This window comes from Athene cunicularia (assembly GCF_003259725.1).
Source record: "Athene cunicularia isolate RWA chromosome 2 unlocalized genomic scaffold, athCun1 chr2_part1, whole genome shotgun sequence".
Lineage (NCBI taxonomy): Eukaryota > Metazoa > Chordata > Aves > Strigiformes > Strigidae > Athene > Athene cunicularia.
In genome coordinates, this window is record NW_020799095.1 from 43468666 (window position 1) to 43495367 (window position 26702).

The 26702-nt window shown below is 39.7% G+C and overlaps 1 protein-coding gene across 3 annotated transcripts in view; it reads right to left on the minus strand.

The window, feature by feature from the left end:
• Nucleotides 1–26702, minus strand: part of DNAJB6 (DnaJ heat shock protein family (Hsp40) member B6) — a 54846-nt gene that overhangs the window by 10697 nt on the left and 17447 nt on the right. For 2 of the 3 annotated variants that reach the window (XM_026841719.1, XM_026841718.1), the window contains exons 5-7: nucleotides 25591–25722; nucleotides 24561–24702; nucleotides 22327–22397 (exon numbers count right to left, since the gene is read on the minus strand). In XM_026841719.1, coding sequence (XP_026697520.1) covers nucleotides 22327–22397; nucleotides 24561–24702; nucleotides 25591–25722 — 345 coding nt within the window. Of the gene's footprint in view, nucleotides 1–320; nucleotides 348–22326; nucleotides 22398–24560; nucleotides 24703–25590; nucleotides 25723–26702 lie in introns of those variants that run through there. The other variant, XM_026841720.1, reaches the window with a different exon arrangement.

The window sequence follows — 26702 nt, forward strand, 5'->3', positions numbered from 1 at the left end:
TTAAAGGCTTTTTAAAGTTTCATTAATTCAATTACTTAAGTACTTTTAATAGACCTGATGAAATACAGCGTCATTTTATTTGCATCAAAAGTGGTGTGTCACATTCTGGAAGTTTTTCCTGGGATGTGCCCAGCATCAGCTGCTTAGGGAGGGGTGTGTGCTCTCAGCTAATGCATGTGCTCTTAGTTCATGGCTGGAAAATGCTTTGAAGATGGAAAAAGCACCACGTATGCAGTAAGGAACAAGAGCAGTAATACCCACTTCATTGTGTGCACCAAACCACCGACACTTTCAAACAAAACAGGTTGCATCGTCTTTACCTTGTAATCATACATTGGGTGATGCTTCTGAGGGCATGAGGAAAAGGAGGCAAAGTATGTTTAAAAAGTCATCTCACAGTACAGTGCAGCACCCAAGGTCTCACAGGAGAAGGGAACTCCCCAAGACGTGCCTCACATCACCTCACCATGCATTTGAGCACCTGATGTGCATGGAAATCATGCAGAGGACCCTTTTTCCCAGGAGATTAAATGCCCATTCCCCGCCCCTCAACACTCACGCTTTTTTACCCTTGAGTCTCCGGCTCTTCCAAAGGCATAAGCAAACAAGACAAAACCACAAGTGATGATAACACCATGGATTTCTGCATTTAGACACTGCTTGTCTGCATCATACCAATGTAAAACTCTGGATGTGCCGTTCTCCTTACCGTAGGAGAGGGCTGGCAGGATGGCTTTTTTCCCCTCATAGCTGAAGCGCTGTGCCCCATACAAGAGGCTGTGGGCAAGGAAAAGCTCAGAAAATGCCAGAGGCAGAATTGCTGGCATTTCCCATAAGATGCTACAGGATTTTACACACCATACAAACAGCACTGAAGCATGTATCTGTCTGATGATACCAGGTCTATGAAGATGTAGCCTATAAAATGCCAGCAGTTAAAAAAAAAAAAAAAACAAAAAAAAAAAAAAAAAAAACCAAACATAGGGAAACCCATGAACACCAGTTGCACATACAAAAACCAGGCAAGATAGTTCACTTCCTAACAAATTATAGTGCACCAGAAATAGGAGATCCCTCTCATGGTAACACTAACCACATGGCTTTTTGATGTGCAAAGTCTCACTTGATGCATGTTCAAATTTTATTTTGGTAAGCAGATGCAGGAATGACATATGTGCTGAGACCATTCTCGAAGATCTGTGAGGATGTGTGTGTGTGTGTGTGTGTGTGTGTGCATCACAGAGACACCCTGACCAGCTACACTAACAATGCAGTTAAGTATTAAACCAACCAGCTGCTCTACATACACCTCAATAAATAACTCTAACTACGATAGAGATCAATCTCAACACCTTCAGACCAATTCAGCTGGTGTGAAAGGAGCAGTTTAACACTGGAAGAATTCAAAATAATCCTGCTCCTCCCTGGTGATGTACCCGCAGCATCGTTGCGTGCTGACCCTCTTGCACCCTGATGCTTCCTTGATCTGCTGCTTGCACTGAATACTCCTGCAAAGCTCCCTTGCTCTGGGAGCTGAGATGTGCCACAAGCCCCATAACACTGAGCACCTAATGGAGTCACAGAAAGATCTTCCAGCAAGCACTCACTGCTTGCGTCCAACTTAAAATATAAAAATGTGAAAGACATTCCATACTCCAAACTTTCCAATTAAACCAACTGCAATCTAGAGAAGAGGCAGGAGAGCTTTGTCCTGCTTTGTCAAATCTTGTGAGAGCTGCTCGCCAGAGCAGGTTTTAGCTTTCAGCTTTTGACAGTATGAGCATGGCTCTGACTCTGGAAGATGACGGTACCTGCTACACACCTCCTGTGAGTTTTGGGACAAGTCCTTACAACTATGCCACTTTTTGTGTATGAAAAGTTGCAATACACCTTCTCCAAGGCTTTGCCTGGTTTGTCCTCCACCTGCAGCTCTTTGCAAATGGCCCAGAGCAAGGACTGTCCCAAAAAAAAAAAAAAAAAAAAAAAAAAAAAAAAAAAGAAACCACCACACAAACAAACAATTCCTGTAACGCGTATTTCTCTTTCCTTCAAAACTGATCCAAAACTAACCCCCAAAGCTGGACCTTGCACTGCACCATCACAAAGCTGAAGGTGCTGCACCAGCCCAATGAACCCAAGAGAGCCCTGTCTCTGCTTGGTGCTGCCAGCACACTGCCTGCCCGCTGCCTGCTCTGACAGCACCAGTCTGAGATGCAGGACCAAGCTGCTCCTGCTTGGAATTAACCCGTGCAACGCAGCCGTGGCTGAAGCGCAAGGAAGGGGCATGTGGCTGAGGGTGGGAATCAGTATGAAACGCTTAGAGACTGTCCACTGAGATACAAATGGCGAAGGGGCTTTTGCAAGCTTGTTGAAACCCACTGCTTGCCCCAAAAGAAGTGGCAATCTATGCTAAAACCTAGAGCACAATTCCTTGGTATTGGACTCAGGGAACCCACATCCCTTTGGAATTTGTCTTCAGTCTTTCCTTGTAAGCTGCTTAACTTCGTGTCATCAAGGATCTGTAATTAGCATTTTTGCTAAGCTGACCTGACCTGTGTTACACTGCAAGAAAATTCTTAAGCCGCCATCACCATTACTCTGCTGTTTGGGGTGAAAGGATCAGCACACCAGAGTGGCTGCATCTGCATGCCACAAAACATAACACAGTGGCAACTGAAGTCAAATATTTTATTTACTTTGACTAGACTACAAAATTACCTGGTTTTCCTGCAGGAAAATAAATGTGTTTCCTATTTCTGGGCTCCCCATCTGTCCTTTACCTCATGGCAAAACCCTGGGGGGATGAAGAGCTGCCCCCCACCACTACACAGGCAGCACATTTTGCAGCTAAATAATAAAATCATAGAATGGTTTAAATTGGATGGCACCTTTCAAGGTAATCTAGTCCAAATCCCCTGCAATGAGCAGGGACATCTTCAACGAGATCAGGTTGCGCAGAGCCCCATCCAACCTGACCTTGAATGTTTCCAGGGAAGGGGCGTCTACCACCTCTCTGGGCAATCTGTTCCCATGTTTCACCACCCTTATCCTAAAAAATTTCCTCCTTATATCTAATCTGAATCTACCCTCTTTTAGTTTAAAACCACTATCCCTTGTCCTATCGCTACAGGCCCTACTAAAAAGTTTGTCTCCATCTTTCTTATAAGCCCCTATTAAGTACTGAAAGGATTAAATCCATCTCGATCACTCAACAGAGTCATCCAGTTTTCCATCTCCCCCAAAGTAAAGACAAGTTCTAGTTCAAAAAGTAGACAGCAAAGAATTGTCTAAACTTTTTCCCCTTTATGAGTTACAGGAGAGCACGATGGCCCCACAAATTAGATAATGCCATAACATCACATTGACTGTGATTCAAATATTGAGTTATCTATGGTGCTATGCATGGTATGCTCCTCTAAATTTCTGATCATCTATCTTTAATACACCTTGCAAAACAAAACTAAAGTGTCATTTGCATCAACTATTTTCTCTTGTTCTACATATTTAAACATATTTGAAACATTCCAGCCAGACTCAATAAAGCTAGCTGTACCAATTGCACAAATACCAGACTTGAAAAAAATTTAGTCTGAGAAAGGTCAGACACGCGGGGCATCACTAAAAAAAAAGTGCTTAAACATTGCTGGAGCTTTGTCAGTGGTGATGTTTTTCCTGGAAAAGGCTTTGAGGAAGACTAGTTGTATGGAGGGGAAGTCCATAGCCAAGTTCAGTGCTGAAATACCCACTTGAGAAGCAACTTTCAGGGGTGCTCTGGCTTTAAACAGCCCTTGGTTCCCCCCACGGCTCCTTCTTGCTGTCTCCCACGCCTCCAAGCCAGCACACCCACGTGAGAGCCTGGGCAGCCACGCCATGAACCCAAGCAGAGGACTGATCCAGGTTAAAAATAACACTCTTCCTGCGAGCTTATTTTTAACCCAGCTCAGTGCCTGGATTCAGCTCATCGTGCAGCTGCCCTAGCTGGGACAGGGAAGGGGGCAATTACTGGGGGCTGCTGGAATCTGCATCCAGATTACAGTGTTAAGCAAAAGGTCTTATTCTACTAATGCAAATAATAATTAAAAACCTTGCAGTTATTTCACTTGTAAAACCAGTTTGGAGAAGTTACATTTCTAAGGGCTAATTCTTAAAATGAGGATTCAGCATTACTAGCAACATTTAAAAACAATAATTAAAGTTTTGTTTCCTGGTGCACCAGGTTCTCCCAAATGAAAAGCAGTTTCGACAGAAAAATAAATCAAACGCGAGCTGTAGCATCCTAAAAAGCTGCATTAGGACCAAAACCTGCCTCCTGCTCCAAGCAATATTATAAGATCCTTGGTCTGAAAAACAATTTCTCATAGCAAAGTGCTGCTGTACAAAAGGGGAAAATATGGATCCTTTAAACTGTAATTAACCAGTAGAGGGCAATATTGCCTGTCGTGAGGGGCAACGTTATCAGAAAAGTCACTGACAACTCGTATTTTTTCGGTTATGCATCAATTTTGAGTACAGTTCTTGGACTAGGTGGGCACATCTAGGGAACCACCAGCTACACCAAGGGGTCCACATGTGCTCCTGGAAAACTGAGATAAAACACAGGAATAAAACCACTAAGGCAGAGGATATTTCAGGTGAGGTGGGACAGGTAAATCGAAGAGCACTTCACACAAAAGCAGCCCTACACGACCTAGCATTATTATTTTGTGTTATGTTTAAGTAGCATCCGTGTACATCCTGGAATTGAACTGAAATCCTACCAAATCAGCAGTAATTAACGGCAAGATATTAATTAACAGAAACACGCCAAACAAACCGGGGTAAACATCCTGAGGATATCAAACTACTCATTTACATTTACCATGCCACTTCCCGCGCAACAGGAAGGGGAGCCTTCGTGGTTCCCGCATGGCAGCCCTACTGCTTGCATGTTATTTTCTTACACATCTAACCAAGAAAAAAAAAAAATAAAAAAAAATAAAAAAAATATATATATATATATAATCAGGATCTTCCCCTGTATTAAGAAACAAAAAGTAGGTGCACCAGTTTGCTCAGTCCAAAGGAAGACTTCCCCAAGGCTGTGAACACCACACAGCCCTTCCTGTAACCAGCATCAGACGATGCAACTGGTGAGGGACATCTGGCTTTATCTAATGACACAAGACAGCTCCAAGCTAAAGCTCCAGTGAGCTGTTGTGCAAGGATGGCTTACAGGAAACTTACTCCATTCAAATCTTCCTTGAATGAGGGCCAGTGTGTCTTTCTAATACTTTTTAGTATTAGAAAATTAAAAAATTAGAACATTAATACTAATTAGTGTCTTTCTAATACTTTTAAGACTTTAAATTTAAGAGGTGGTGTATTTTCTGCAGCTCAGAGCAAGACACTGTATTTCTGCTTCCAGAGAAGACACAGCTGGAAGTCTCATCTTAGTCTGAGCTGCTACCAGCACTGACTGACGACAAAACAAGAGAGCAAAGCAAAAAGTTTTGCTTGATTTTTTCTTCCCTTCCTATTACAAGGGCTTGGAATTTACCCTGTGCCTACGGAGGGCCCTGTAGTCTCTGATGACTCAGTTACATCCGCTGCTGCTGGGGTGAGCTGAGCTGCAACTGAAGGAACAACCCAAAGATAAAGAAAAAAAAAATCTCCATTTACATACATTTATCTGAAGTCAATAGCAGTATGATCTTTGTAATCTGCTCATAAGATTTTTGTACTGATAAACTTTTCTGCTGTTACAGCAGCTCCAGTATTAATACTTACCTTAGCAGAAGATACCAGGGTTCTTCTGAGACTCAAGTCCGACATTTGCTGTGAAATCTAATACTTTGGAGGAGTCCATTGGAGCCAAAAACTTAATGGAAATGACCTGTCTACAGACCTGGATTACCCTGGTCTGAAAAATTCCTGGAGATTAACTGGTTCTTTTGTTTCTTCTCTAAAAGAGAAGAATACCTTATAGATATATTATATATTATACTATCCATTATAGAACAGAGAAAACATCAGGAGACCAAGTAACTCTACTAAAACATAGAAGTGGTCTAATTTGGGGGACCAAACTTGAAAGTTGTTTTCAGAAAGCTGCCAAATCATTGCAGTTTCTTTTAATCTCTGTTGGGAGTGAGGGATGATCATTATAAGATACCAAGCCCAGGGTATTTTCCAAAACCACATGTGCACACACACCCCCACCCACCCCTCCTGAAATTGTAGGCAACACGCTCAGTCAAGAAAATACTCCCTCACTATCACTGGAGGCTATGTTGAGCAAGTTCTTCTGATTAATTGTTCTTAAACTTGTTTCTAAATGCCAGGAAACACTAATACTGCGACACTTAACAGCAGGAGTTATAAAACCCACTTTCAGCCTGTGCTCTCTCGGGTTTGTCAGACAGAAACTAAAATTTGCATCAAGTCCTCTTTGGAAAATATTGCTGAGTTTGACAGTGACAGCCTTTAAAAATCTCCCTCTTGCTATTTGATGCGATGCTTATGAGACAAAGCAGCCATTTTAAAATGTACTGACAAAAAACCCGCAAGTAGTCTTGAAAGCCGAAAGAGCCTGAAATCACTCAGAAACTATCCGGGGAATGCCAGAGCAGCTGCCCCAACTGCGCCATAGCTTCTAGGGGCAGAGCTTTTGTAAGCCATAAAGGGAGTTTATTTCAACACTGAAGTTTATCAGCTAAAGCACAGGATGAAGGATGACATTTTGAGTCATTTCACACAAATCAGTGGCTTTCACCAATTAACGACAATCATTTTTTGTCCAGAGCAATTGCACACTCCTCAGTGCTACTGAGAGCACAAGGAGATTGAGAGTTTCCTCTGGTGCAGCAAACTGATGTGTCTGAGACATCCCTCCTTCAAAATGCTAGGAAATATTTAGCTTAAGTGGTGCCCGGAGTGCTCAGCGGGTTAGAAACTACAGATGTTGTCAGCTCTCAATCCATGCTCTCTGCAAAAACCTGCTGCCATGTCCCACTCCATCCTCTCCCCATCTCACACCTTGTGCTGGTTCCAACAGCACAGCTCTGCTGTCTCCAGTGTCACCATGCTCAGACATGCGTTAAGTCTCCCTGCTCCAATTCAAAACCGCGTATTAAGTTTATAACTTGGAAAATTTAGGTCAGGCTTTCCCAGGCCAGGACCAGCACTACTTTTTCCTCTGCCATGGAAGCCAGGCATTTCCTGCAAGGGAGGAAAAAAACTCCACAAGTGGCAGGAGACAGCAAGGGAGGTGGTGGCAAAGACCTGGGAAGTGATGGAAAAAAAAGGGGGGGTGAGATTTGGGAAAAAGGACAGAGACTGATGGAGCGACTCTCACAGTGCTATTTCTGTCCCGGGAGAGCCATGGCTGCAGCACGTCCAGTATCTGGGAAAGGGCAGGGCTCAATACTTTTTGCTCAACACACATAGCAATCCTCTGCCCTTCTGGCTTTAAAAGCTGGCAATGGACTTACTCCTTTTATTTTTGCCCTCTTATCCAGCTGCTCCAGCGCCAGCTCACGCTGTTCCTACTCAGCCTTTGGCACAGGGCAGGGGCAGAAGCCCCACACCATGTCCACTCACCCTCCCCCCGTCCCCGCAACAGCTCCCTTAGAAAGCTCAGCCTTTTGATTTTCTTTTTTTTTTTAGCCATCTGGATTTTACCTACCACCCCTGTACATGCCCGATAACCCCATTATATCCTGTATTCAGCCCAGCGTGTACCAACACGAATCCTGCATTCCCAGAACGTCAAGCCACCCAAGATGATGGTTTCACCACAAAGATACCCCAATCTGCAATGAACTGGGAAAATTAAATGAGTATACACCATACGCCAACTACAGCGCCACTGCAGATGGGTACTTCGAAAGGAAATGTCTTGATGCTGTGCCCCAGAGTGGCTAATAGGGATCGATGGCTTTGACCGTATGGGGTGGTACAGAGCTCTGCAGCCTGACATACAGATAGGGGGGTTGCTGAGAGAGCCTGGATTTACCTCCTTGCTGCCAGAATTTATTCATCAGAAGATTTTTTAAAGCCCAGTGAATGGTCCTACATTAAATTTGAGGCCAGAGGGAAGTGCAGGCTGAGCCCATACAGGCTTTTGCAGTTATTCTGCTTTTGTTGAAGCACACCAGATTACGCCAGCTGCTCTCATCTTAAAGATTTGGGATGTGGGAAATGTAAATGGCAGGAGGTAACACAAATCCCCACGCTGCCAGCAAGCAGAGAGGTGACCCCATTTGCATGCTGCTGCTCAAAATGAATTTTATTAAAAGACTTTATCACACAGGGGTCTTTTATTCATTTCTGCATGAATTTTGAAAGAAAGCAAAGAACAAAGAATAAGCTTCACAGCTTGACATACATAAATACAAATTAGCAAGATTTCAAGCTTAGAGTTTGAACAAATGGACCTGATTTTTTAACAGCAATTGAGATTACTTAAAAGATGATGCTTTCTACACTTATCAGGGTCATGGCAGATCTCTACCATAGTCTTCTGCAAGTCACATTGTATGTCACTATGCTGCAGTGCTGCCTGCCAGACCCCCTTAAAAGTTGCACCAGGGCCTTCTACTCTTGGAGCTTTTCTCCCCAACACACTCCCTACACAACACACAGGTGAGATGGGGCTCAGATCACTGTAACTGTCTCCACCTCTTATATAGCCCCTCTTCCTCCAGAACTGGTATCACTAACATAAAAATACTTGATAGGGTTCAACATTCAGAGGTCCTTTTCATTTCAGCCACAGGCAAGAATCCCTGCAGGTTTCATCTCTACCAAGAAGAAGCCTTGCATCTCACATTTCACTTTGAAAAAAAAAAAAAAAAAAAAGAAAGAAAGAAAGAAAAGAACTGGCCCTTGCAATGCAACTTAATAGTACAAGAGGAAAACAAATAAACAAACAAAAAATCCACAGTGCAACTACATGCAGCCCACCTAGGTCCTTCACAGTGTACCCAGACACAAGGTACCTTCTGCTGGTGTTTCCTCTCTCCTTGTGCCTGAGCAGAGCCCCACAGACCTTCGCGCCTCACACTCTGCTCCAGAACCTCCCAGTGCCAGACAAAACAGCCCCTTCGCTGCCCCAGACAAAACTCTGCTTGTTGCCTTCAACCCTCTTAAGTTACCACCCCCAGGTCAAGCAAAATTGGCTTCTACAGCAAGCAGAGGAAAAATGCTTTTCTACTCTCACAATGAACAGCTCTTTATAACTCTGAAAAAACAAGTTAAGTATCAAGATGTTGTCTTATATTTCCATTTAGTGGCCCTCACTACAAGGAGCATCTCCAGAGCAGTTCTGAGCAACCCCTAATTTGCAAATTATATAGGTTTGTTACACATTTTCCCATTGATTATCAGCTTTAAACCAGTCTTCAAAACCTTAACGTACAGCAAACCCAGATTACCGTAAAAGAAAAATAAATAAATAAATAAATATATATATATAAAGCCAAAAGCCACGCAGTTAAATTTAAAAAGAAAAGAATCTCATGAGTGACTTCAGAAAAATGTAACGAATTATTTCCCCAGCTGTTTTGTCAACACTTCCATAGTAATTTGGCAAAAGCACGAAATCACCAAGTTTATATTTCATCAAATGGCTATTAGCGCTGCTGAAATCTCACAGACACAAGACAGTTTGTAAGCTCTGATCTTTTTCAGTTAATCATTTGAAAAATATTCTCCCTTCTATCCTGAGCCTTAAATACGACACTAAGGGTTTCACATATTAATTATTTAAAAAAGGAAGAGATACCCGCCCTCTCCAATTATACCCCTCAACATGTAATTCATTCCTTATCTGTCCCTGTACTACTAGGACTAGGACGAGTAAATGCCAGCTCCCAGTGCCTGCACACATCCCTGATCTACACAGCTCCAAGGACCTTCATCTTTTAATTGACATACAAAGACCATCATCTGTTAATTGACCCTGAAAACAACACGTGCTCATAGTAACAGGATGTCTCTTCTGACAACTCAATAGGTTTCAATGTGGTTTATGAACCTTCACCATGAAACCCTACCCTATTTTTGACATCTTCCTGACAAGAACACTAAGCCATTAGTTGGCATTCAGTTTGATAATACTAACACACTAATGAGAAGTATGATTTTGTTTAAAAACAGTGTTTCAAGATGATATTCAATACTAATTTTGACTAAAAACTGAATTTAATTAGGAACCCCATACAGTGACCATATAGGGGCCATAACACCCAAGCTACACCACTTTTTGTTGTTTGGCATCTCCAATCGATCAGGGAACTCTCAGAGTTTCTAAACAATCTTTCTTCAGCCTGTGCCTTAAAACCCACCATAGTTTAGGAATACAAGTAATTTTCTAAATCCAAGACCTATCAATAACTGTTTATACATGCAAATGTATACACACAAACATATACATACATATATTTAGGCACACAAAAAGAAATTGCTTCATGTATACTGCTCAAACTGAAGTTCTGACCAAAATAACCAATAAATGGAAAACACAGAAACTAAGATTTTCTCAATTAAAAAAACCAAACACCAAACCAGAAAAAAAGACTACCATCCAACAATAACAATACTTACAATTATCTTTTGTGCCCGAGAACAGTATCGTCAGTCAGTTTATATGCTCCTTCTGCAGAGATCCAGTGGGAACAGGGAACGTTTTATCAAGAGAGCTTTGTCAGTTTTAGAAACAGAAGAGTTTGAACAGCAACATTCATACCTGCTCAGTGTACGCAGTATGGCCACGCATCGCCTGGGAAGGCCAACCAGAGCTGCCCATGCAGATGTGATGGCTGTTCCCATCCTGTGCTGCTGCAGTGGCACCATCCCACCTTCTCTTTTAACACACCTCTGACATCCATGGGATGAAGCACCAAGGACAAGGTTGGACTGTTTCCAACCACAGTCTCTGGGGCCAAAGCAAAAACAGAGTGCACCAGTATTTACAAACTACCACAAAGGCAGAGGAATTGGAGATCAGCACATTCCATAAAGGAGCAAAGAGCACCTGAATGCCCACCGGCTCCTGGTGGAGAGGTGGACGTGCCCATGGAAAGGATGCACCCACTGAAACCGTGTGACCCGACAACTCAACACCTGGAGGCGCCGTAACAAGCTCCAGCTCAAAATCACCCAAGGTACACACATACCCACATGTCCTGTAATTCTGTAATGGCAGTGAAAGCTTTTCCAAATATTTAAGTGCCTATTTGTCAGTGGATTCATAATATCATGATATAAATATTTGAAAAACTTTAAAAACAAATCATCAAAACTGCAGAGGTTTGAATTGTTTAACTACAAAGACAATTTTGTACTACTAGCAGCCCAAAGTGCAGGATCCAAAGCTACTTCACCTCCCCCTAGAACACCAGCAAACTCAAAATTTCCTCAGAAACACTTGCCAAGAGTTTTACTAAATCTGAAGATGTCAAACTTCATTTACACGACAGTGTTTCTCCTCAGCCCTGTAATACCATTATTGCTCCCTTTGCAGGGCTGAAAATGTCTTGCAGTCAGCACTGTGATATCGAAAGGAAATCTAGAACAGACGCACAATAGATAAGACCGATGTTCACCTACATTTGTTATCATGCAAGTCAGCAACTGACATAAAAAGGCCCAGACTTTGTACTTCTGAGAACATTTCATCACTTTCTAATTAAAATTCTGACCTTGCCTGAACTCCCGGTATTGGATGCAGCCTGGTATCTCTGCAGAAACAATCTCCTTTTACAGTATTTTTTTAAAGCACTAAATAAAAGAACAGTTGTTTTTCTAAAGAAAAGGTTGCTTACTCAAGACTGAATAGTGGACTGAAAACAAAATTACAGCAGGGAAGGCAGTAATTTCACCTACCAGGAGGTGGAATCTGTTTGCAAAAGCCTTCAAAGCACTGAATTTCCACTGAGAAGATAAACTGATAAATAAAACTACTGTAACACTAATATACTGGACATTGATGACAGTTCAGCTAGGACCTCAGAGTGTCCATTTCAACTGAAAATTTGGGAGGGCCTGTATTTTCAGGGAAGACTAGACAGATCTATCACAAAAACAGAAAACTGCTTTGACCTCTATTATCAATGTATCATCTAACTTGCATTAACGCTGCACTTCAAGTTGCTAGCTTGGCTCTGGGCCACTTACAGGTCCATACTCAACACCAGAGACACCAATGATTTAGGAAATTTTGCCGCCACACCCAGAAAACGCAAGTTAGCTGAATTTGGAGCCCGGCATGAACGAAGGGTTGGCTTTTTGTTTCCTAAGGAGCTGGGAGGCGTAAGGCAAAATCTCCCCCTCAAACAGGTCTCGTAAAAGGCAGCTTTCCACTGCTGGAAACTATTCTGTCCAGGGCAACAAGCACCTCCCCTGCAACACAGCACACAGCACGGGCATGCAGTCGGCTTCATGATTTATTCTATGAAAAGGGTTACCAGGGATGTAGTCATCTCCTTCTATAAACATTTTGGAAGCAAAGCACACACGTGATCACAGAGCAAGTGCTAGAGGAGAGGGAAGAGTGGAAACCACATGAGAGTAATCAATTAAACTTTTGTTCTTGATTCTGTTCGTCAAGAAGAGCAGGGCGGCTTAAACACCTGTATCTTCTCAGGAAAATGTTTTACTTCCCTGAGTTGAGCTTCTTGTTTTAAGGAGTGATTACAAGATTATTCACTGCATTAGAAAACACTTAAAATTCACCTTCTGTTCTACGATACTTTTCAAGACGAGAGGTGCATTTGTTAATAAATACATAATGCCTAAAGAACTGCTATGCATAGGATTCAGAACAAATTACTCAATTTTCTTTTAACCTTTCCAACAGGACTATCTTCCAGTTCTTTTGGGCTCGTGCTTTCAAGCGGGATCAAAAGTAAGTCAATATCAGTGTTTCAGAAATACTTTGGAAATTATTTAGACACCCCCCCTTGCAATAGATACTGCAATTTATATACTGTATAGTAGTAGCTGGCAATGATAGAAAACCTCAAAAACGTGAATATGCATAGTAAAGTACACATAATTTATTTTTTTTACTTAATAGTGGTAAAAACAATCACCTGCTTTGTCATTTTCTACTTGATCCTCTAGAGAAATTGCTGTGTTTCGCCTAAGAACACCTGATAATGTCTCTTTCAGCAATGTAACAGAGGGCTTTAGTTGTAAAGCGAACAGAATTGCATTTCCTAACTCTGAAATAGGTTCCATGCAGGATGTGACTCAAAAACTTTGAAGCTACTTGGAAAATAAGGACAAAAGGATGTAATTCTTTTGCTCTCACAAGTTACAGTTCTGACACATATAAAACTAGTTTTGACGTGGTTTGCTGTTAGTGAACAGTCAACACAGACAAGGTGTACACTGGCTATATACTTCGCCAACTACAGACAGACTTCTGTCTGAGACATCTTTTAAGCCAGGAAAGGGCAGAGCAGTATGGTACATACACTTGTTTGCTTTTCCATTAGCAAGTTGCCTTGTCACTACAGCTGGCTGCGTCTGTGCAGGTGAAGCTGTACTCCTTGACTCTGCTGTAAGGTGAATGCCTTACAGTTTTTATTATCTGTACAGAAAAGAGACTGCAGAAAAGCTATTTTAAGGGCTGAATATTGCGATCTCAGAATCGGGTTAATTTGACCATAGAGGAACTAAGACATAGTTCTGGAGTTCCAGTACTCTCCCAGCAGGATACCTTCCCCAGAAAATTAGGAAGGACCTGAGAGATACCAGGACTTTGCCATACAAGAGTTCACATCTTGGTTTTGTTCCAAACTGTGTTTGATGGTTATATGACCCAAATGCTGCTGAGTTATAATTGTAGGAATTTGCCTTTCCTCCAGCTTCTCTTAGAAATAAACTTGATTAACAAATGCAGCTTTAGGTATATACAAAACCCAAATAAGCATCCACAGAGTGGTTTTAAGCACATAAGCCCTGTAGAAGATACTTCTCTGACTGCTCCCTGTAAAAATATTTTTCTGACATATTGCAGTCTCAGGCAATTAGCACACTACCAAAGATGAGCCAATTAACAAAAGGACAGGTTTTTTTCATCGCAGTCACTCAAAATTTAAATCTTACATTGATAGCAATATGTGAGTTTTGACACACACTAAAAATAAAAACTTTACATCATTAAATTGTTGCCCACATCAAAGAAAAGGAATAGTTCATTCTGCCAAATGAATCTTTGTCATAACATTCATTTAACAAGAGACCTCCTAATCTTCATCTCAGGAGCTGAAATTAGGCTCTCTCAAACTCTGCAGTCTGTTGTTGGTGAGAAGACAGGAGATGTACAAGGGTGCTCTGTAATGCAAATTCCAAATCAGATTCCCTGGGACAGTTGTCACAGCCCTCGCCCTGGTTCCTCCTCATCACTAAACACCTGATTTATCCACTACAATAAGGCAACTACTTACCTTAATAGATCCAGAATGCCTTCTCCCACATGAAGTCCACTCTCAGCACCTACACATCCCAAACTGGATGCTTTAGGGCAATAGTCATCGGGCAGTAGTATCTGTGCCCTAGATGCACGTGTTGTCTTCTCTCTTCCCAGCCACCCTCCTTCCCCAGCATCTCCTGAGAAGCAAGGCAGCCCCTGCACACAGCCCCAGCCACACCTCCAACGCTTCCTCACAAAAGCACCCCCCAGCCTCAAAACCACAGTAAGAGAATATGTCATGTGTGTTAATGTTAACACATCAGGAGAGGGAGGGAAGACTCTGAAGGAACACTTCACCCCACGTTGCATCTCAATCTGTGCCACAAGGCTCCTGGGATTCTGCTACTTCTCTGTAGAGCCCAAACACTCACTTCTCACTGAAACTATTTTTCAGAAAGCTATTCCTTTAAGATACTGACAGCTGGAGAAACTACTTCTCTTGGCAAGTTCTTCCAGCAGTTAAGTCACCCATGTGTTAAAAATGTATGTTTATATTCTCATTTGAATTTGTCTAGCCTTATACAAATGTTTATACCCTTCTTCCAAACAAGGTGACCTTTAATATGAACAGTTTTATCTTAGTGGTGTACACATTTTTTTAGAATCAAACTGGAATTTGGCACACCATCCTCGGGCTGTAGAAGCACCTCCTTTGGCAGGGAAACAAGCCTCCACAGCAGCACAGATCTTGGACCAGCAGAAAATGGGCAGGGTGAAAGAGGAGACACAGGCAAATCCCCATCACTTCTGCATTCACTGCAGCAATAACTGGTGAAAAGGTTTCCCTCATGAGAAAAGCAAGGCCAAATGAGGAAAAAAGTCCTTGAAATTTATGTCAACAGCACAAAGCCAGGCTGCGTTAGTTTCCTGCTTCCCCCTTACAGGTTTCATGCCTTGCAAGCTACACTGAGAAGCAGCATCATGCTTATGAGGGATGTTAAGATTTGTCTCTCTTCTTGGGGCTAAAACATCCAAGCCCAGAATAGATGGAAGTAGCACTAGAGGTATTTAATGAAAGAAACACTTTGGTGGTTGTCCTAACTTGGAAAGTGAATCTCCCCAACAGAGAAATCTTCCATCTCTTTTCACTCATTCAGGAGCTCAAAGACTGAGGGCAGAAGGTTCATGAACGTTACTCATGCTTGCAGGCAATACCGAACGCATCCAAAACAGCTTTAAGTGAACTTCCAGCTCTCTACTGCTCTCCTGAACATCCAGCTCCCAGTTTGTATGGAGGAGCTGAATAACGCTCTTTCGTTTTTGAAGCGCAGTACACTTGCTGATAAGGATTTGACCGTATTTCCCGTAAGGACCCAGTAGTAAGAAATGTATACGTCCAGATTAGCAGACTAAATTTGGGAGGTGTCTGAGTGACTACTTAATAGGGCATGTCCAAATAAATCAAAGTACCAAAGTGCCTTCTGATGAGAGACAGTATTATTACAGCAAGTCTGGTCGAAGTCCTCTGAAGACAAAAGTCTTAGTCCTCCAACTCTGGCTAAGAGAGACTGGAAAGGCTGAGCCCTGGCCCTGTGAGTTTTCTCCATTTTCCTCCAGAAATACTTTAATAGAGAAGTCTGAACCAATTTAAAAACATCCATAGTCTAGCTCCCTTTGGAAGAAAAATGACAGAGACTGATACTACAGAATATGCCCTTCCACAAAAGTAAGACACTACTCTGTTGCTGAATTAAAACAAATATTGCAACAGAATCACAAATTCAGATTTAGTTTCTGTAAGGAGTAAAAAGTAGCCTTCAACTATATGCCTAGAAAAAGTTTGCCAGAGGTGGCTATGGTGACAGTTATGCAATTGTGTGATTAAAAGGCAAGTAAATCTTACTCTGTGTATCAGTTACAAAGATTAACACAGACATGGCACGTATTTCTGGAGAGAAACTGAAAGACTGCTGGATCTGCCTAGCTTCCCTACCAGATGTGTCAAAGCCTCTGCAGGCTTATGGTTTTGTTTTCCAGGTAGACTCCCCTCCTGGACCATAATTCAGTCCAGCTCATGACTGCAACAGAGATAGAAGAATCCTACTCCAGAGCTACTGCTTTGCATCTTTAGCTGCTTCAATCTACTCCATCACAGACATAACCAAAATAATTCTCCCTTACAGCCATCGGGAATGTGTGTTCCGCAATCTGAATTCTATGACCAGTCACCCAGGCTGGATTCCTCTCCCATACCAGTAACTCATTCAAATAAACTAACAAATAAGAAACAATGCAGGAAGTTTCGTATTTTATTTTTAACAGTCAAAAAGGAGGAACTGAAGCCTTCTCAACATACCGTGTTGTTTGTTATACCACGTAAAAGACCAGCATCTTTAATGTAGTCTTTATAAAGTAGGTGTTAATATTTAATCTCTCTCAGAATTAACATTCAGTTGTATGAAATGATTCAGTTTTGTTTTGACTGCTGGTAAACTAGAAGCTACAGGGGGTTTCTTCTGTTTTTATGAAGCTCATTTGAAATTGGCTGCATTGAAAAGAATAGGTAGAAGAGCTCCAATTTGTGATTCAGTATAATGGATAAGCTAGAGGACAAAGCAGAATTTTAAGTTATTATCATAAGCCTCTAAAAATCCATTTCCTTAATTGTAAATTTTAAATCAAGCTCAAAAATGATCTATTTTTAGTGATTTTAAACTGAACCCACTATGCTGCAAAAGCTAGCATTATTTTAAAAGCCAGAGAACTAAAAAGACAATTGTATTTAATAGTATCTTTTTAATAAAACTTTTTACTTATCTTCCAAATTAAATATACTTTTAATCCCCAACATTACATTTCAGAGCTGACATCTTCTCAGGCAGAAGTCTTCAGCTTCCTTTATCTGGAAGATAATTAGCACTGAGGCCACCAGTGCAATCTACCTCACACCAGGACTTCATAGCTTTCAGATTTGGGTACTATCACATTCAAACTACTGCATGTATTTTAGACATGGTAAGCGTGACAGGGGATGTAGTACTCACATGGGTTTTCAATTAACTTTCTACCAGCTGCTGTAAGCAAGATAACACCTAACCCAGTGCTAAGTCTGCCAGAACATAGTTTTCAGAGAAGTTTCAATGAGTGAATCAGCGGTCAGCTTGCACAGGTTCAGGATTAAGACTCAGGTGGTCACAGCATTTTTTTTTTTTTATTATTTTTAAAAAATCTGACAGCAGCATCTCAAAAGTGAGGCTTACTGTTTTGTCAATTCACGACCTATGTAGCAGAGTATAAACCAGCCATCTTCTGCTCTAACTTTTCAGTAGTGCACTTCAAAACCAACTCTAGTCAAGGTACTTTTTCCAAAAACCAAAGCAGAATAAGCAGTAAACCCACTAAAATTACAAGTTCAAAAGGTATAGTTTGTAAGACTAACAAAAGTTAATATGCTTCACTCAACACTATTGCAACAAAGGGACCATTTCAGATGGAAAATAAAAAGCTTTTTACTTACCACTTGAGGACAAGCAACAACAAGAAAACCCGAAGTGTCTACCTTGAGTACTACATAAAGCAAATCTGTGGTCACAATTCAGTCCCAAAGTAAACTAGACAAGAGGGAGCAGACAGTGCAAACGAGCTTCCTTTTCTTATGTTAAAAATCCTTAAGTTTCAAAGTTCAGGTTACCGCAGACTGGCAGGTTACTGATGTCTGTAATGCAAGTACCCTGTTACAACACCATGACTTAAACATAAGCCTAAATACTAAGGCATCCAAAAAACACAACCAAAGAGACAGGTTTTCCGAAAGTACTAGGAAATGCTTCCACAAAAAGGTTAATGATATTCTAATATTAAGTTAAAGCACTGCACAAATACCAGGCACTTTTTAAAAGGTCTGTGCCCATAAGCATCATACAGCTGTAGCATACATTTTACAATGCAACCATCTTTAGAAGTACGTACTATCCTGTTACAAACACAGATTAAACTAAGACAAAATAGGAAACGAGCTGACTTCAGAATAAAAGCAGATTCAAGAACAGAACTCATGTTTCCAAAACCAAAAAATAAAATCTAACATTACCACTGGATCATCCCAGGGATGGTCTGAAACACAGCACTGCTAAATGCAAAAGACAAACCTCCACTTCCACCTAACACCAATACACCACAGGAAGCAAGTGAACAGGACAGCCAAACACAAACACTAACATAGAGACATAAAACCCTTGAGCTCAGAGATGATGAGTTTAAATCTTTCACAATCTTGTTTTCAGCATTCTAAGACTCAGTCCATCAATTAATCACAAGCTGATACCGTATACATCTCACAACTGTGACATACACTTACTCTGCAGAGCAGCAATGCCTGTGATTCTCAACAGAGAAAGTATTGTGAGAACTGAAAGGAATAGCTGCAACCATTTTGAAATGTGAAGCATTCCAACGCAAAATCCCAAACTTCTTCAGTAAAGCCAAGTGAAAAGGGTAGGTGCCATGCAATCTAAGGAGAAACTTGTGTTACAGCATACTGCATTGAAATTACTGCCATGCACAAGAGACCACAAAGAGGCTGCACCAAGAAAAAGCATTACAAAGTTATTGTATTCTACCAATGAACTTTGAAGCAGTGCATGAAAGAATAAGTGACTTGGAAGGTTCAAGAACTCCATCTTAGTTTTTCCAAACCACTGGAGGAAACTTAAAATGGATGGTGTTCCTAAACAGTCAAAATTAATCCCTTCTGTATGAAGAAATTGTACTTTTAATCAAACAGTACCTGTTTTTGAAAGCCATCTCATTCCATTGTCCATTTGATGCCTAGTATTTGCTAGAATTAATAACCTTTCCTGTTATTAGGTGGTTTGTGCTATTTTGGCCAAAATTGAAGTTTAAGGAAATTTGCTGCCCTTGATGATCCATTACTTCTAGTGAGTAGGTTTTGTACATCGATACAAATTACATATTAGTAAAGAATGATGTAAAATTTTTCAGAGCTCCCTAATAAGCGGGTTTTCAAGAGAAAAGAAACTCACTTTAGCAGCACAAATAAGAGGAAATTCTAAATATACAATACATAATATGAAGAACTTAAATTGGATCCACAGCAAAGAGAATGATCCATTTTGTGTATTAAAAATGAAGTTGGATGCAAGAAATTGCATTTAAAAAGAAGCTGGATGTAGTGTTATTTCAAAAAAAAACCCAGGTAAAAACTATCAGGCTTAGGTCAAGTGTAAGGAGGTGACAATTTTTTACATCTGGAACTGGAAATGCCAATCCAGTTGTATACTTGGACTAAGATCATGAACCAATCCAGTTCAGCCATTAGCCTATTCAAACACTGGTGTCTGGGTATCTGCTTACAACTACAGAAAACTTTACTGATGAATTCTGCCTTCTGCTGACTCATCTTGTGTGTTTTTGTGTTCTGAGTTTCTCTTTCTACAAAGAAAGCGCAGTGCTGCACTTCAATGCTGCATTTCGTCTAGTTCTGACAAGATCCAGCTTCAAGGATGTGAAGGCAGCAGACAGACTATCCAAAACACTGGATCTTCAGAAAATTTAGTGGTAAAAGACTTCATTACAGAACCCTGGAGTGAACTTGTTTGTGTATAACACCATGAGAAGGACCGCACTTTTCTGAGTAAGATCATCTAAGGCAAGCACGTGGGTACAGATTTGCCACTAGCAGCTATGCTACCATAACTGCGTTCTTAACTTGAGCTAGGTAATTTAAATGTTAAAGAAGATTAACCGGGATTAAAATAGAAGGTGAAGTTTGGCAGATCAACATAAAACCTATGGGTATTCACAGGAAGGAATTCAAACTCAACTCCAGATTGTCCTAATTTTATTTAACTTGGTTAACCAATTTTGAAGCACTTTTTTACAGTTTACATAATTTAAAGGAGAACACTGTGTCCTATAAATATAAATCAACATTTTTTAATAACTCAAGACATCACAACAAAGCCAGACTTCAAAATAAATTGTCTGTTTAGTTATCTGGATCAAGAAGGAACATACATGGGGAAGGAAGAAACAGCATTAACAAGAAAACACTGTTTAATTCTAAACTGAGTTTGTGCTTCTACACCAAAAACACAACACTGAAGTAACAAGAACTCTGCAAAGAACTTGAAAAGGTACATAATTTCTGTAGTCCCAAAACCAAAGTACATATTTATTTCTTCTTCTACCTGTTATTTTGTTTGGTTCTATGAAATTATCATTAATGGTAGAGGGACAAATGTAAGATACACTAACTTTGCTGCAAATATGAATTCTGTTGTAGCAGTTTGTTAGATTGTTGGCTTGGGTTAAGTTGAATTGGTTTTCCTGCATGCTGAACAAGAACAAATGTTCTCAATTTATTTAATAATCAACGCATTTGTTAGTACAAAGCAGATGGTGTTCAGCAAGAAGGCATTAAGTGATCATTTGAAAACACCATGCTTTTTTTTTTTAAACACTAAGCCACCCTAAAGACTTTTGTGAAGGCCAGATGTTCAAAACTGGTGCAGATAAAAACACACACATCCATGACTTATGCATGAAATTACCCAGAGCCTGACAGGTGTTAACATATGCCAATCATTACTTGCATGCTCTTGCCATGACATACAAAAATCAAGTCATCTTTCACTAAACTTTGAAAATCCAGTCTTAGCTACAAATTAACTTTACTTCACTCAATTTAACAGAAGGCATTAATCCATCTTTCAGTTTTTGGTTGATGACTAAAATTGAGAGATTTTAACACCAATTATTCAAATCTTGAAAGCAATTATATTTGTTCTCAAAATAAGCAAAAAATCTTGTTCAGAATGCATTTTTTAAATTATTAAATGTTTTTCTGTATATTTATGTTCACTACAGGTTATTTTTTAAAGCAATCTCAGAACTTAAAACTTTAGAAAACTTTTTTTTTTATTTTTAGAGTGCTACTTTAGGCCTAGACCAAAAAAAATTATGTACTAAGGCAAAGATGGAGTTAGAGTCAGCCTCTGAATGCTTCTTAAAAAACAGGTGCTTCAAATACAGCTTTAGAAAAGCAATTAAATATCATGTTTTCAATCACACTGAAGAAAACATCTGCAAAGAAAAAAGGCCCTCATCCTTAAGATTGAAGAAAGAGGTGGTAGGAAAAAAAAAAAGCACTGTTTTCCCAAGTTGCCCAAATCACACACAGACACAAGAAGGTTACAAATGCCATTCATGAAAGAATGCACCACAAACATCAGCATTTATTCATTTTGAATTTTTTTTTTTTTAGCAAATGACAAAAGACTCAGCTCACTGGCTTCACTTCTGTTTACCTTTTGCTTACATTACACATTTAAACATTTGTCAAAACTTACTAAGTTGTCTGCATTCATGCACAACTAGAAAACATCCTTAATTTATTTAAACCAGAAATGCATTACCAGAAATGTAGTAACATTGTTCACTACTAAACATTTAAAAAAAAGTTGAAATTATTAAAAAGGTTATCCTGGAAATGTTAACTTCACAGCAGACTTAAACTACTAGTTGGCTCACATTTCAAATTGGAAAAAGCAAGATTCATGCTAGTGTTAGTGTACATCTTGCCCTAGCACTACTGAAGGATCATGGTTCACCTTGATCATATATAATAAAAAGAAAAGTGCATACAGAAATTTACAACAATTTTAAGGACAAAAAAATGGTCCAATTGATGTGGTCCCAACAATTAACTCAAAAGTCTATGACAAATACGAGCTTCGGTGAGCTATTTATACTACTTAAGTACGGATATACAGAAAGTTGAGTTCATCTGAAATCTTCAAAAAATGTTCCTGTCAATCCTCAAATGGTGGCTGTTATAGCTTAAAATTTCTGTTAAATGCGTGCGTTGAATTACTTGTTATCCAAGCGTAGCAGCTGCTCCTTACCATTTATTGTTAGCGACCTTAACTGGCCATCTTCTTCAACTTCTACTCTCTCTTGTCCATTCTCAACAATTCTGTAGGACAAAACCACAGCCATTTTAAAGCACTGTAAGCAGTTTGAAAACACACACCAGACCCAGGCTTTTAGATAATGAACTGTAACAGAGCACTGTCTGTTTAATGCAACTGTAGTTGGCAAGCTTTTGCATTTAACAGCGCAGAAGCTGTAACTACTAACCATCTGCATTCCCCCACTGATATTGCTTATTTATAGCAGGAAAATTGCTTTCAGATTTTGAATCCTCCAGTTTGTAGAGTTCACAGTTATAGCTGTCACCTCATACACTGTCACAGTTGTACTGACACTAACACACTATTATCTAGAACTAAATGTCTTTTGACAGATCAACTGTACAATCTTGACACTGCATTTAGTACCTACCCATTTGTTAAACACCTAACATTCTAGACCCAATCAAAATTTTGCATGATGTAAGGCACGCAAGACAGTCTTTAATCCACTTTTAATTTGATCAGAGCAATTCATTTGGAGACCTACTGTATATCAAGTTTATGACCACCATATACATCGCAAAATTTAAATACCCCTGACTGGAAGGAGACTGAAAAGCTTTGTGGGTTTGGGCTTTTTTGTTTATTTTCAAAATGGGAAGATAAGGAATGTTTAAATTGTTTTTAGAACATTTAATTTATGTCTAAATTTTAACTATCTGGGAATTCTCCCCTCATGATTCAAATGAGGAAACCACGTGGATGAACAGAGATTTTTCTGGAGATCAGACTTATTGAAGAGAACACATCCATATTAAAAACAGAGGGCACAGCTTCCTGCCTGAAGCAAAATATTATTCAGAGAAGATTTTCATTGGGTATGCTGGGATATGAATCTTCTTTAGACTTAGCTACTCTGTGAACAAGCATTCTACAAAGTAGCAGGACTTCTAGGAAAACAAGTTTGCTATCTCTAGGATGTGGCTAACCACATTTATTGCTTCTCCCCTCCTCTTTCTAGGAAGATATGACAGCAGCATACCTGATTTAGTCTATTTTTAAGTATTACAACAAACATAGTGCCTTATCTTCTTTTGCATAAACACCACCTTTGACCTCTCTCACCTGGTACAATTCCCTCAAAAGTGGGCAGTTTTCAGTTTTTTCTGGAATACACCCCCAGAAAAATAGCATGACCACACCACAGTGTGATGACAAAAGCTGCGTTTAAGTGGTCAGGATGACAGGATCTGTCCAGCACAACAGGACACAGAAGAACCTTGCATTTTGTAATACGGAACAGAAGTGACCAGACAAAAAATTGTTCTCCCTTGCTCTTCCATAGATTTTTATTAAGTACTGAAATTAGATTTAAGTACTTGTTTGGTACTACTACTGATCACAAAGTTCCATGTTAGAGAGTACTCTATAGCTAACTAATATTTGGGTTTCCCAAAAGCAGTGATTTCCCCATCACAAGAATGAAACAGTGAAAAGTTACACTATATATAGTACTTAAAAATTCACTTTCCAACAGACAGGAAATTTTCTCCAAAGCAGGTTTCAGTTGCTTATTTCACTTAACAGATAAAAGAAAATTACTTTTTACATAAAAACTTCACTCAAACACTGCCTAGGAAAGCAAATGAAAGCAGATGTTCGAGAAGAGTGTTTCATGTTTCATAATGTCTGCAAAATTAAAAGTCCTCCCAATCCCCTAAGTTAAAAGCTTCACAATCAATAGAAACAAAGCACACTTTTCCCTTCCAGAAGCTCAAGCTGACTTGTCAGACAGTAGTCAAGGACTGTAATAAAAGATGTATCTCACTACACGGGAGGTTCTGAAGGCCTGGAAGAGCTCCATTGCCAGGTCCCTTCCAAGCAGCAAACAAGTTCCAACCTTCATTTTTCATCAGGGCAGTTCTGAAAGCATCTTATAACAACTAAACCCTCCTCAACTATCAGGAATTTAGATAAAAACACCACCTTCACATGCTACAGATTTAGGTAACTCAGTAATGCCAAGAAGAGTCAGATTTTCATATTTACAGTTTTTTTTTAAAGCAGAGAAATCCAGGTAATGTAATGACCACAACACCAGAAGTTAAAATACATATACACACATGTATCACTGTATGTGTGTGTATATATATATATATATGCATGTATTTATAGCTATGTATGTCTCTGCATAGTTTCATAAAAGTATATTTTGTATCACTTACCTCTTTGTAGTAATTTTTCTGCCATTAACTATTTTAGTTGAAGTTGATACCGATTTGAAGTTACCCATCCCACTGCCACCAAATGACGTAGAGGAGAATGAAGTAAGGCCTCCATGTCCCAAAGAACCAAATGAAGTAAAGCCTATTGAGAAAGAAGGTATTTGACTGAAAATTTATTTTTGCATGACTGTGGGATCCAAATTTATCATCCACTCAATCTATATCCTAGCTTCAGGATGCCCTTAGTTGGTTGCATCACCACAGCATCAGTGATCAGATGGCATTACACACCAGTGTGAGAATAAAAAACATGGCTCCAGCCCCATCAATTTCTCCCATATAGACACCCCCATAGTTCAAATTCCAAATGCACAGCACTGCACAGAAACCATTTGTCACCTCCTCCCCCAGAGAAAAGGCATTCAAGCCTGTCTGCTGAACTCAACCTTATATCATTCTTTCCACTCAAGGTAAAGCTAGTAACTGTAATGAATCTGATTTTTTGCTTTAATGGAGATGTTAGGATGTCCTGAGTTAACAGATCAAGTTTTGTATCACTAACATCCCAACTAATATGCAGAATCTTAACACTTGAAAGGATGCAGATTATCAGCAATCCTCAGCAACCTCTGAGATACAGAGATCAGCATTCAAACTGACTACCCCAGAGCTGACATTAAGCAGTACCATGGGTTTTAGACACACACTTTTCCACTGTGTTTTCAGGACCTTAAATAAAAGCCATCACACTCCCCCAACACCTAAAATCAAACAGAACAAAACCAATTCTAAAGCTATAAAGAAACCAAAATTAACAACACAAAAAGTTCAACCTCTTGGAGGTCTATTTACTTTTCATGAACTTTTAGGTACACCATACATACTTTCAGACTTTACAGAGAGCAGCTTGACTTTAAAAAAAGCAACCTCAATTTCCTGAAAGAAGGCAACTTTTATATTTATTAGCTTCTTTTACTGAGATTTTTTGTGAACCAAAACTACATTCTTTGTTAAATGTTGTGATATTTACCTGTGTCAAATGAAGAAAAACCACTTCCAAAAGCAGGGAATCCACCAAAGGCAGAGAAAAATGATCCACCACCTCTGCTTCTGTTTCCCCTTGGACCCCGCCTGCCCCCGAAGAAGTCCTCAAAAGGGTCTTCTGCAAAACAGAACACAACATTTAAAAGGTCAATATTACTGAGTGATTCTGTATGTAATCATTAGCAGTTCTTCATAAAAAAAAATAAATTCCTGTTACGTATTAGATTCTTCCTTTGAAATATTTGATGCTCCTAAACTGAACAGTCCACCAAAAAGGCAATTCCTATGATCCTTCTGGACTAAAGTCTGTCTCACTTTTGAGCCTAAAACTAATTATAAAGATTTCTTCATAAAAAGTAAACATTTTTCAGTATAACAGAAGTGGCAAGAGCTACAGAAATAGTATTTCCACCATGTGCTCATACAGCACAAGATACTGGAGGTATGATAAAGAATGCAAAGAATATTTATTTGAAGCTGTGTCCAGTCAGTTAGCATTTCATAGATTTAATGCTCTTCAGATGCATAATCATGATCTCTATACACCAAGTCACCATAAGGCAAACCCTTCAGTTCTACAGAACTCCCTGTTTGTCAGACTAAGGTCTTCTAAGGTGTAGAATAGAGTAGCACTAAAGACAAATTAAACTCTTAGAATTTGAATTCAACAAATCTTAAAATACTGCACACAGATACCTGAACTTTCTAGCTTATTTCTATTCAAGATTTATTGTCGATCACTGTGAGAAGGTCTCTGGAAAGTAACTTCCAGATAGGTTATATCAATTATTGAAATAGAAAAACAGCAGCCAGGGATTGATGACTCATAATCTTAAAGTGCTCAAAGTGTTTATTTTAGCACTTGCCACATTAGGTACCTCAAACATGTATTCTGATGCACATTTAGGCAGCAAAGTTTACATGGTGTCCCAAAGAGACATTTGGTCCCTACCAAGCAGGAGGGAGGGATAGAGAAAAGATGTCATGGATAAAGACATTTCAAATTCAAGTCCAACTGTTATGTCACTCAGAACAGCAATTGTTCCATCCCCATCAGGAAGGCAATATTCTCTTTCAAAGATATTAAAAAAAAAAAAA